This window comes from Ursus arctos, unplaced genomic scaffold (genome assembly GCF_023065955.2).
Source record: "Ursus arctos isolate Adak ecotype North America unplaced genomic scaffold, UrsArc2.0 scaffold_1, whole genome shotgun sequence".
NCBI classification, from domain to species: Eukaryota; Metazoa; Chordata; class Mammalia; order Carnivora; family Ursidae; genus Ursus; species Ursus arctos.
In genome coordinates, this window is record NW_026622763.1 from 65,835,813 (window position 1) to 65,849,369 (window position 13,557).

Genomic DNA, 13,557 nt, shown 5'->3' on the forward strand with positions numbered 1-13,557 from the left:
TTCTCCAAGTCTTTGGACTGGAGGCAAAATACTCTACCTATAGGTATTTTGTGACATCATGCCACGATCTTGCTGTTGGCCACATTGGAAGCATTTACACCAGGGAAATCAGCTAAAGTACAGGCACATTTTTTTAATGAGTCAGTTGTTAAACACTTACCATCATACCACTGTTTGCTAGGATTAAGAGAGGAACAGATTTCCTGTCTGGGTATCTGCCAAGATTGTTTTGCTTAATTCCAAATAAATAGCTACTTCTCTTACACACACACACACACACACACACACACACTCTCTCTCTCTCTCTCTCTCACTCTCTCTCTCCTAATTCTCACTGATTGTCTCACTGCTAACCAAGACAGGAAGTGGAGCATACCACACACTATGTCAAGAGGAGAAGACAGGGCGAGAGTAGACTCACTGAATCCTAACAAGGAATTCTGAAAGTCCAACCACTATTTCCTTAGTAACTTCCACCTAGACTTAGGACTCAGTGTTATCAGTTATTTAGGGCACAAGTACACTGATGGACATTATTTTCTGCATGGTCCCCTACGCTTTAGCTAACTGAAGTTATCATGTATCTGTTTCTGTCATTCTAGACCCTGGGCGGACATCTGGAGAGCCACTAACAGTGTTCAGGCTCCCAGCACTGGCGAGGCTGCTCAGCAGCACAGCAAGGAAAAAGGAAGAACAGCACGAGGTCATCAGAACACAGCCTCCCTACACACCTATGGGACCATGCCTAGTTTCCTTGGGACACTGTCATTTCCTTGCATGCCTGTCAATACCACCCGTAACTCCAGCTCCAGTTTGGAAAAAGTATTGTCATCATGCTATTCTTGGTCAAATGTGCAGAAGCATATAATAATATCAAAGATGAAACCAGTGGCAAGAGTTCCTAGAGACATGATATAAAATACATTTTTCTTTACTTATATAGTCAAGGTTGTTTGTTGCTTCCTTGCTCTTCTATTTCTCCCATCTAAATATGGATAAATACATATTTGGAAGGCTAAAAATCCAGAGAGTTAAATTTAGTAGATATCATTAGACTGAGAATTAAACAGCACAAGTTTTTCTGATTAAAACATAAGATAATGACAGCAATACAAAAATTAATCAGCTATTTAATGCACGAAAGACATTAGTTTCTGAGGAGGAGATCTAAAAAGAAAAAGAATTGTTATCCTAGGACTTGGTAATAAGAAAAAACATCTGGCATATATTATATAATATCTTCATGTTTTATCTCAAGGGTATGAAGTCGATCATTTAAATTTAAAGGTGTTCCCTTTGTTCTGGTAATGGATTTGTTGATTTTTTTTTTTAAATAACTCCTTTGATAGCTCTGTAGCAGCTGTGCAGTGAAAAAAAGGTAGAGTGTTACTTGGGAAATAAATTCATTGTACAACCGCTTGAAAGAAAATTTGGTCCTCTAGCAATTTTTTCCTTTATCCAGTTTGGTTATTCCTGTAGCAACCACAGATCACAGAACTTGGGTGTTTTATCTCAACAGTACATTCTTGGCATTGTTCACTCATGATTTACAACTTCTGAAAACAGCATGAGGTATTCATTATGTTTCCTTAGGTTCTACTTTATTTTAGTCTGACCTCCTGGGAAACGAAGAAATGCCATTTGTGTTACCTACAGAGATAATAGGTAATTATTACCATGTGATCATTCCCTCTGAATCAGAAGAGACACACAATCACTTCATGACCTCAATTCTGTCCCATTTGATAGAGGTGAGAGAGAAACAGTGCCACCAGCTCTTGGCTGCATCCAGGGAAGGTGGTCTCGATCTGCTTACTTGGTACAGGGTACAATTCACAAAAAAAGGCGACTCTGCTGTCAACTTACAGGTTTTCCTTTTGGGCCCCTCTCTCCTCTTGGTCCTTGTGATCCTGGAGGTCCCTAAAACAGAAAAGGATGATTATGCCTGCAAAATACACATACTTCAGATGTTTTTGTTTTAAATGTTTGCTTGATCTAAGAAAACTGAAAAACAGAAATATCACTCTTCTTTTCTAATTCAGTTCAGCTGAAGACTACAGAAATAAAGCCATGTGCATATAAAAGCTCTGTGTACAAAGAAGGCTGTTTACGTTACCAACGAAGCTGAAAGGCCTGTAAAGAATTAAAGAATTAAGTGCTACATTATAGTGTCATGGAGACCAGTGAGCTGAATGTATTGCTTGAATGATAATTGCAAAATTTATAAGGATCATTTTTGCTGTCTTGTCCCAAGCAAGCCTTTGCCGCTAAATGATGGCCACTAAAACTTACAGTTGGGATTGTTAGAACTACATAGATGTACAAACCCCAAATTATCAGTGATCTGAGGAAATTGTGTGTTTTCCATCTAGTTACCTAGGAATGCTACTACTAATCCAACTGAAATCAGTAGTCTCTCATGCTAAACCAGTACTATGCTATTCCGATATGTAATTTCTCAGATTCTACGGAAATATGATTTAATTTCAGTAACAGATGAAATTAACAGTTTGTTTCATTAAACAGATAAAAGTAGTCTACCTTTAATCATTGTCAAACAATAGGCAGGTGTGCCCTAATTTCAACGAGTAAAGCTAATCTAAAATTAACAATGTAAGATCACTCTGCCTTTCACATAACCAATAGTGACACTAACCCAGAGGAATAATCAGGTTCACCAATTTCAGAACAAAATGATCTTTTATGCACCATTCATTGATGCAAAGGAACACTTAAACCTGAAGATGTTTCAAAACCAAATATTTCAAGAAGCGAAGCATCATGGTTCTGCATTCTATTCTCATTTGATCGATATAATATTCATGAAGATTTCAGTATCTTTACGAACTTAAGAGTACCATGAATGTTGGAGGAAACTACTTACTGCTGGTCCTGGACGCCCACGTATGCCTGTTACCTAAACGATAAACAACATAATCTGTAAAGATGAAGTTTTGACAGAGTTTTAGAAAAATCAATAGTCAAACAAGTAAGAATAACAACAAAAATCCCAGTGAACTTTTTTTAGAGCAAATGGATACTGTCAATTGATGCCCATGTCCTCCCTGTTTATGTGTTAGGACATTATCTAATTTAAACTGTAATATAGGGAAGCAGTACTGTTACAGTGATTGAGAGCACCACTGCTGGAGCCAAGAGGCCTGGGTTCAAATCCTAACTAACTCTATCCTTTCCCAGTGGTGTGACCTTGGACTAATTACTTATCCTCTCCATGCTTAATATTCTTCCTTCTGTAAAATGGTGATGATGATTATAAAATTACCTCCCGGGCAGAGTTGTTGTGAAGACAAATAAATAAATATTTGTAAGGCACTTAAAATATCACCTAAGACATGGTAAGTATACATCAGAGTTTTTAAATGAAAGACAACAAATGAATGATTTACTTTTTAGGCACTCTTTGTTAAAAACAAGCCAATTTCAAGGCAAAGCAAAAATGTAAACACTGCCAAATAAAACAATATGCATATACTTTTTTCTTGACAGAGTGATGACAACTCCTTTGAGATCTATGAGACTGCTGGTTATCATCCTACTTAATAATATAATTTTCGATCATGTACAAGTCTAAATAACACTTAAGAACTCTCATAAAATATGAAACGTCAATCAGGACAATGGCAAGACATATTTCCAGAAGCATGGAACATTAAATCATGCCTTTCTACTTGGATTACATGACTATTTATACTGTAAAAAAATATACATCTTAACTATCACTTTACATCCATATATAATGTGCTTAACTTTGTAAGACCCTGATGTCCATTTTCAGTCATGGGACAATGAAAGTCAGGAATATGGTAATAAATAAACATTAAAATTATACTAAAGAATTAATCTCTTTTGGTTTGCTTGTCTTATACTAAAACCTGGCTATAAAATAACTAGTTTCCCATTCTATGACAGTATGCATATAAGCAATAATATACAACTATACTATAACTAAGTTTATTAAAGGTACATGAAAAAAATATATTTGTATACTTACAACAGGCACTAATCCTGGTTCTCCTTTTTGTCCCTAAGAAGCAAAAAAATGTTCAATTATCAAAATGTAATAGTCTGTGGAGCATAATCATGTCATACTAGAATATTCCATATATATGCTGGGAATTTCAATGTAAGAAATGTAAAAATTGGGCGCTTGGGTTGATCAGTTGGTTAAGTGTCTGCCTTCGGCTCAGCTCATGATCCTGAGGTCCTGGGATTGAGCCCCATGTCAGGCTCCTTGTTCAGTGGGGGGTCTGCTTCTCCCCCTTTCTCTGCCCTCCCGCTTGTGCTCTCCCTCTCGCTCATGCTCTCTCTCAGATAAATAAATAAAATCTTTTAAAAAAAGAAATGTAAAAACCAAAAAGGAAATGAGAAAAGAAACAATATTTACACAAGTCAGACATTATTGATAAAAAAAAAATTACTACTCATCTGAAAGACACAAAAATATCAATCCAATGTTTGAAAGGCATAAAGTTATTTCACTTTAGTTTTTATAGTGAATAAACCTAATGATGGGATGCCTGGGTGGCTCAGTTGGTTAAGCGTCTGCCTTTGGCTCAGGTCATGATCCCAGGGTCCTGGAATCGAGTCCCCTGTTGCGCTCCTTGCTAAGCAGGGAACCTGCTTCTCCCTCTGCCTGCTGCTCCCCCGGCTTGTGCTCTCTCTCACTCTCTCTCTGTCAAATAAATAAATAAAATCTTTAAAAAAAAAAAATAAACCTAACAGATTGACTAGACCAGGAGATACATGTGATGAAAAGATGTAAAGTCAAAGCACCATAAGAAAACTACCCAAGACTGAAAACTCAAAAGAAAATCCAACATTTGGATATGTCTGAATTTTCACACTCATACTATGCATGCCACCTAGTTTTCAGTAACTTCAGATACCATTTCTAAAACTCTTGCCACCTTTTTAAAAACTCATGGATGAATTTGAGAAATAACAAGAGATGAGTTTGCTTATCTTAAGAAAGAGAGAGAAAGAAAGAAAGAAAAAAGAAAGAAAGAAAGAAAGAAAGAAAGAAAGAAAGAAAGAAAGAAAGAAAAAGAAAGCAAGAGAAGAAAGAAATAAAAGGCATAATAATATTGGTTAGACAATTCTCAGTATCTGAGGAAAATCTAAAAAAAATATAAACCGAATAGGAAAATAAAAATAACACAAGAAACAATCATAACTTAAAGGAAATAACATTAGGCAGTTTAATTGGCTTTTATAATAGATATAGCAAATACAGCAGATGTAGATGAGGTTCTTAGAACTTCAGTTTCTCAAAAATTGTATTCGAGGACATAGATTAAATACTATTGGATGACTTGCACCTTACATGCCTCTATTTTACCATATATTTACTTGTATTATTTATTTTGGAATTTGTCTTCCAACAGATTTTGTTCTCCCCAAGGTCACGATCAAGTCTACATCCTCAGTTTGACACAGAGAAATCCTCAATAAATTCTTGAATATATTAATTTCCATTAATGTAGTAAGAAATAATGCTTTTTACCGGGCAATTGCAGATTATGAGTACATTATATCCAAAATGTAGAAAAACCTAGAGTAATGAGTTTTATTTAATTTCTCTTTTCACATATATCACTCTTCTATCTGATTATAAAAATAATACGGGTTAACGGGGAATTCTGAAAATGGAGGAACCTTACAGAAGAAACTAAGTATCATACTCAACACCCAGGAGACAACCGCTTTCAACATTCCTGTACTCTTAGTTTTCTATCATGTGCCTGAATTGGTTTACCTCATCAATGCCTCAGTATTTTACTCTTAGATTAGTTTCAGTTTTACAATTAAAAATAACACTATGAAGAATATCTTTGTTTATAAATACTTGTATAGTATCTCTAGTTAATACCTTATGATGTATCTCTAGAAATTAAAGTTGTGGGTTAAAGATCATACATATTTTTTCAGGCTTTTGACCTAGATCACCTAAGCGTACTCCTGAAAGGTACAATTTAATTATATCCTTTCAGTCATATCTCACATTTGACAAAATTTCATAAAGTGAAATTTAAAAATTATTTTATAATCCTCATAGTCTTAATAATGGAGTCAATGGCAGAACCATACACCGACCACACCCGCTGATTCTAATGCTAAGGCTAGAATCTGGCAGTGGGAAATGGGTCTACAGGAGCAGGATGGAGCTCTATTTGAGTAAGTTGAAGGTAGGACGCAAGAGACTGAAAGGCAACCTAGAAAAAGACTAGAAGAAAGGGATCATCACATATAGGCAGCAAAACAGAGCAGGCTTATTTCTGCATTTCCAAGTCTCCTAACTTCTGGCCTGAGTCTTCCTATTTCTAATATAACCTGAAAGCAATAAAAATTAATCCCTAAGAACTGTAAGAGCTTTTTTTGAGATGCTGAAAGAATCTGAATTGTTTAGAAGGGGTAGATAAATCCATGCCCAATACCTAAAGGACTTTATGAGAATAATGCTGAAAAAAATGTTCCTTTCTATAACAAATCTAGAAAAAGAAGTCAAAAGTGAAGAGGAATTATTTCATCCAAAAAGAGAAAAATGGAATGGTCTGCTAAAAATGGTTGGGAATTCTCTATTTTAAGAGACTAGTGATTAAAATGCAGCCTTTGCTCTTACTTTATGTTTAGGAGAATGGAACTCACTGGTATCTTTCTCAGCTGAATTGTAAGGTTTTTGGTATCTTATTATGAACTTTCTATTGTTCCACAATACTTGATATGGGAATAAGTGCTCCATTACCAGGTTCTGATAATACATTTTTCTAATGATTCAATAATGATTCCTATTTTGGAAATAAGCCACAAATGTAAGTATTTGTTGATTTTTTTAAAAAAAATATGGGCTTTGAATAAGTTAATTTACATGGAATGATCATTTGTCTAAGCTTTTGCTAAATATGATTTTCATACCCACTGGGAAACATAAAATTCAAATACTCAGATTCGGATGAGAATTATAGTTTAATTTTTCTTCTTGTCTATTACTCATCACTTAATGGCACATGGACATGCCTCACCACTTTTATAGGATGGCGTTACCATGGAGACCATCACGGTGTTTTTCCCATCATTGCATCATCTGTATCATTTGCCTCATACAGGGATATGACAAAGGCTCAGTACTTATTTGGGGGCTAACATGAATGAATGAATAAATTATATACAAAATCAATATTCATATAAACCAAGCACAAAATACATTTTTATTACATTACTCTGCTCTGATAGTTCTGATGGCCCCTGATAATAAATGACAGAGTCATGAAGATAGCGGCACATAACTAGAATGTGGTAAATGGGCAGCCGCTTTGAGTGTGTTCTCCCAGCTGCACTGCCTTTGGAAATTTTCAGATTTAATTTCAGATGTAAATTAAGTGTGAGCTGGTATTTGTAGAACTACTCCTTTGACATATATTCAAATCTAAATAGCTTCACTGATATTTATTTCAAATAAGACAATTTATGGTATTGCCCTTTTAACTAAAAAGTGTAAAAGTAGCCAGGACCTCCCCTTGATAGCATCACTTTCATTTACCATGAACCTATAGCATTGCTTTATCTGATTGTCTGATTTTCACCTTACTGAAGTCCTACTGTATGCAAAAATAAAGACAATTTAAAGTTGGTGGTAATTTGCCTAATATCTGCCACGAAATTCAGGATGACTGCCCATTTCCATTCCTGACCCCCGAGTCCATCCCATCTGGATAAGAATGAAGCAAATGCCATCGTTTTCAAATTAACTAGAAAACTGAGAACAATTCCAAGGGAATGGAACTCTCTTCACTCAGGGGGATTACCCATATCCAGGTGACAAGTGGCTAAACTGGCCAGCTGTATCTAGGGTCGTGGCTAAATTGTACCATCGTCCTCTTGAGTGTAAGCATTGTTTCTTGGATTAGATTTTAGGCTCCCTGAACTGTAGGAAGGGGAGAGAAGAGAAGGTGATGTGTGTTTGGTAAAGTGTTCAATTTCTTTTAAGTGAATATTTACTTTCCAATCAATAGAAGATGGCCACAACCCCACTGAGGGTACAACCATCACCCCCCACCCACCCTTTCTTTGTTCCTTCCTTCCGTCCATCCTTCCTTCAATTAAGCAGTTACTGAACTTCTAATATGTGTAATGTATATACTAAGCACAGTGATAAATGCAAGTAATTCTTTTTTTTTTTTTTTTACAGAGGGAGGGGGAAGAGCCCCCAATAGTGGGCTCCATCTCATCACCCTGGGACCCTGACCTGAGCTGAAATCAAGAGTTGGTCACTTAACAGAGCCACCCAGGCACCTCAATAAATGCAAGTAATTCAAAGGTTAATGTGGCATAGTCTCGATCTCTGAGGGATACCTTCTAGAACAAACATCTATAAACAAAAATTAACAAAGTGAATAAAATAGAGGCACCTATAATCTATAAACAAAGTACTTCACATATTTATATTTGTATGGTAATTTGTACTTTACAAAAGGTTTTCAAATACTATAAAGCACAGTCCTCAGTGGACAGTATTAGAAGGAAAAAGGTATTGTATGAAAATGAAACTATGCAAAGTAAAACTTACCTTTCTTCCTCTACCTGTAAAAAGAGAAGAATAAATACATTAAATATGTTATTTTAAGGAGAAACAGTTATTGAGAATCTCCTAAATATTTATTTTCAGTAACAGATTTTTGGGTGTCAGAATTTAACTTAAACAGGTTTCCCTATTACCAGTAGACAGAACTCTAAAGTGGTTTTAGATCAATATTTCTATAACAGGCAAAGTAATACATCCCTCTGGAAAATTCTGACATTATTTAAATATTCTTCACACCATTCATATAGCATTTAAAGTTCATTAAATCATAAAATTAACTATTAATATTGTAATGAATTATCTTTAGTCAATATTCTATATTTTTGTTTTTTATACTTTTTCTGAGTAGGCTATTCATTTATATGGATAAAAAACCAAAATATAGTAAAGGTATACAATTATAGAGTGAGAAAAGCTCCTTCTATCTTGTCCCCTTCCCCTATTTCCCACATTTCAAGCCCCTGGAGGGGGGCAACTACTACTGATTTTTCTATTACTGTCTTCTTAACCAAAAATATAATGGGACATCCCATTTTTTAAAGTTGTCATTTGAGTTAGTAGTGTTTTATAGTTTTTTTCAGGTAGCTCTTATACATTTCATGTTGTTTGTTCTTAGCCATTTAATCCTATCTGTTGCTATTATAAATGAGGTATTTTTTATTCCCATTATTTATTCTATGGGGTAATTGTTGGTATATAGTAAATCTATTAATTTGTTAATTTACCCTGCATAGTCTCACTAAATTATTTTTTTAGTAGTTTTTTACTCCATTCCCTTTAAGTTTTATAAGAATACAATTATATTTTCTGCAACTAATCATTTTACCTCTTCTCTTCTTATTTCTAAACCTCTAATTTCTTTTTCTTATCTAATTGTTTGTTCAGGTACATTCAATAATATTAAATTGTAGTTGTGATGATGGATATCCATGTTCTAATCTGAGTTTAGAGACAATAATTCTAGTACTAGGCATAATGAAGATTTTCAGCTGAGATGTAAATATTTTATCTTGTTAATGAGATGCCATTTGGTACTAAGTTACTAAGCATCTTTATCAAGAATATTTATTCATTTTTGCCAAATATCTTTATTTCAGTTACGAGGAAAGCAAATGCTCTTTTTCCATTGAGCTGTTAAAATAATTATTATTTTAATGGCAGTATTGATTCTTCCTGTGCTTCCTCCTCTGTCCTCTTCATTTCCCTATGATGGTTTTTGGTTTTCCTTCTACTTCCTTCCTCACCATTGTTTTGTATTTCTAATGTAGGCCTTTCTTAATAAATTACTCCACTAAGTTTTATTTAGTTTATGGTGAAATGGTCATAATTTTTATCAGTTCTGTGGTAATATACTTTACCAGTGTATTCTTTATTTTGTAAATGTAGCTAAACTCTCCCACCTTTTTTCTTAGAGTATCTTTGCATCAATGCTGTTGCTAGCACTGTTTTTATTATTGATTTTGGAACAAACTGGACTTTCCAAATCCAGCTATTTGCAGAAGGCCTCATCTTTTGCTGTTTTTTGTTTTTGTTTTTTAATTTGCCACTACTGTCCCTACGTACTATTCACTTATCCCCCACAGGTTTGATTTTACTGTGTTCCCGAGGCTTCTTTGCAGATTGCATCAGCTTTGGGGAGCCCTTAGGTATCATATTTTTAATTCTTCCCATTATATCTTTCTGATTACATTGCTAAAATTGAGTTTAGGTATTTATTCAAGGCACACAGTTACTGTTGAATGATATCCAAGAGGAGAACTGGTAAATTACTGTCTAATATTTCATGAAAATATGGTTGAATACTTCATTATATCTGTTGTTCTTTGCAATGGAATTTTGGGCAGGGGAGAATAAAGCCTTAATGCTATCTTGACAATGATGCCTGCACCACTGAAACATTCATGACTGCCAAAGCTAATAACCTAATAGTTTAATACTCATCTTACCTGGTTCATTAAAACATATAAATATGATCTTGTTTCTCTAATATGTGTCTTTAACACATGTATTCAAATACATAGTCTATACTAAACACAGACATTTGTCTTCAAAAAAAGTTTTAAAAACCAGCAATTTGTATCATTCTTTTCTTCAGGAAATCCATCTCATTCTCTTGTCTTTCTGAGCCATCATCAAAAACATTTTGCACTCATGAGTCGATGTAACAGAGGGTGCTCTGGCATTAAATCAGATTAGAAATAATTATTCCATTCCCAAGAGCAAACTTGGCACCAGAGAAGACAAATGTGTTTTCTAGATCTCCTCTTGGACATTAATGGACCCCACAGATTACCAACAAATATTTTGGAGGCATCCAGCATGCACAGGGTAACAAATGACCATCTGAAATGACTATAAGAAATTCTCAAATTAGACATAACCACAAAAAATTCAGCCCCTAATTCCCCTGTTTTTAAGCAGACAGGAAATTATCCTCTCTCTCTCTCTCTAATGTTAGATAAAGTGGGTTAGCAAAACCATTAACCCCAAACACCATTGACTAGTGGCGTCATTATTCCCTTTGGTTGCTGAATTCTGTGAGCAAAAACCACTGCAACTACAAAGATGAGTCATTGGATTAATTCTGAGTTGGCCTTAAGCGTTCTTACCAAAATTGGTATTGCCACCTCCAGTTGTATGTGGGCAGACGGGACAGCATTCTCCAGGAGGAGTTACAGGGTCAGCACATTCAAGTACATCCTGGCACTGTATCTTGTCACAAAGAATGGCTCCATTGTCACAGACACAGATCTGGCAAGGGGCAGGTTTCCAAATGTCTCTGTTTAAGTACATCTGACCATTCTGAGTACAGGCTATTTCTTCACCATATCCTTCTAGAACAAGGAGAAAGAGATGAGGGGAAAAAAGGAAGTTAGTAATCTTCTGAATTTTGGAGTCTGGGAAATACATAAGAATGTGTCATCCTGTGGGTTCAAAAAATTCTGGGCTAAGCAGTAACCTACCAAGGAGGCAAAACACGATGAACTTACTTCATTGGTATTTACATACTAAGCAATATGTCATTCACAATGAAATGATTATGATACTTATATCCTGACATGACAGGGGAAAGAAAATAGGTGATCCAAAGTAGATATCAGGTAATGTTTCCCAAAATACTTCATTTGTGAAGGTTTAAATAACCAAACATAGGAAGATCAGTAAGAAGAGATTAAAAAAAAAAAATTGAAAGGGGGAGAAAAAGAATGGTTCAAAAGGGAATATATAATTTCCGTGTTTGGTGAACCCTTATGTGATTTTCAATCACTAGAAACTTTAGATTAGTAAATCCTGCAACAACAGAAGATAGTATGTATCCTTGTTCCATGAAGAAAATTAAAAGAAAAGGGAGGGAGGGTTTTTAAAAATTAGTTTTAAACATAAGGTAGAAAAGGAATAACAGTATCTCATTTCATGGGATGTATTTGCTAAACTAAAGGTGCTTACTAAACCACAAAGGACAAGCAAAGCTTAAACAGGCAATGTATTATCTTTGCATCAAAATTAATTAAGGAAAGTCATGACCACAACAATATGGTAAGCTATGATATAATATCGCCAAATACTTTTCTACATTTAGATAAAAATGTAATGCAGATTTGGAAAATATACACACACATTTACACAAAGAACAATTCTATTACTATTATTATAAGATAAATATATTATCTTTAACTTTGTGACTTTTAAGAAACTATAGTATCTTAAAAGACAATGTGGATCATATCATCTTTGCTTAATTCTTTTAGAATCCTCCAAACTACGTAAATTCTGAAGCCCAAACATCCCCTTCCCATTCCTTGCACAACTTTCCCCTCCCTCATGTCAGGCACACAGAGCTCACTATTATAGTTTGCTTGTCACCTGCCCCCACAATTCTGGCTACTCTACAAAAGCAGACCTCCTTTATCCAACTCATTCACTCATCCACCTAGTCATTCATTTTGGTTTTTACGCCAGCTAATTAATCAGTTTCTAAAATGTGAACAGACAGACAAAACTCACTGCCCTCATATAACTTATCACAAGTAGTATCAATTTCCTATTTTTATTTGTTTATTTTCTTATCTCCTTCACTAGCCAGTAAATTCCACGAAGATAAGAACAAGTTTTCCTTGATCATTGTGGTATTTCTAAAGCTTGACTTCATACCTTGCAGAGAGCCAACATTCAACAAATAGTTGTTCAATGGATAGATATGAATGAGTGAATGAATGAATCTAAATTATGGTTCACTAACTTAATTGCACTGGCATTAACTTTGTACTTTACAAAAATAAAACTAAAAATTAAAAATGCATTTGTGATTAGTATATAAAATAATTTATAATTTTTTCTTTATTTTTAATTGAAGTGTAGTGGACATACAGTATTATATTTTTAGGTGTACAACACAGTGATTCGACAATTACATACATTACAAAACGCTCACCACAATAAATGTAGTAACCATCTGTCACTATACAAAGTATTACAATAGAAAGAACTTATCATTTGCCATATAAATATACTCAGTGCAGAGCTACAGATAAAAATTTCAGTTCAGGGTAAAGACATTGACCCAAATATCTATCCTCCTAACTCCAGAAAGCTTTTCTTGGGTAACGACTTCTCACTGCTCCATGGAATGCTTTTGCTCACATATCTGGTCCTTCAACCCCGCTATGTGCAAATGGAGAGTTGCTTTCAAAGCACGACACCACAGTCACAAGAAGATAACTAAGACGCTAAGTTTCTAATCTGTTTCATCTTCAACAAAGAGGTTTATCACAAAACACAGAGCTGATCCAAACAGTATTGACTCTGTGTATTTTAGGAATTTTAAGCCGGAGAGAAAATTGAACTCATGCCTTAACACGGTGTAATGTAGGACTATTTTGAAATAAATTCAGAAATCTGTACATCAAAAAGCCGTGTTACTTTCAGATGAAAAATCACTTTGAAACAATGTAGCTCCA

The 13,557-nt window shown here is 34.7% G+C and overlaps 1 protein-coding gene across 2 annotated transcripts in view; it reads right to left on the minus strand.

Annotated features, from left to right (window-relative positions):
* Positions 1-13,557, minus strand: part of COL5A2 (collagen type V alpha 2 chain) — a 136,823-nt gene that overhangs the window by 60,018 nt on the left and 63,248 nt on the right. The window contains exons 2-6 of one of the 2 annotated variants that reach the window (XM_026492346.4): positions 11,209-11,433; positions 8,585-8,598; positions 4,013-4,045; positions 2,885-2,917; positions 1,867-1,920 (exon numbers count right to left, since the gene is read on the minus strand). In XM_026492346.4, coding sequence (XP_026348131.1) covers positions 1,867-1,920; positions 2,885-2,917; positions 4,013-4,045; positions 8,585-8,598; positions 11,209-11,433 — 359 coding nt within the window. The remainder of the gene's footprint in view (positions 1-1,866; positions 1,921-2,884; positions 2,918-4,012; positions 4,046-8,584; positions 8,599-11,208; positions 11,434-13,557) is intronic. The other variant, XM_044381339.3, reaches the window with a different exon arrangement.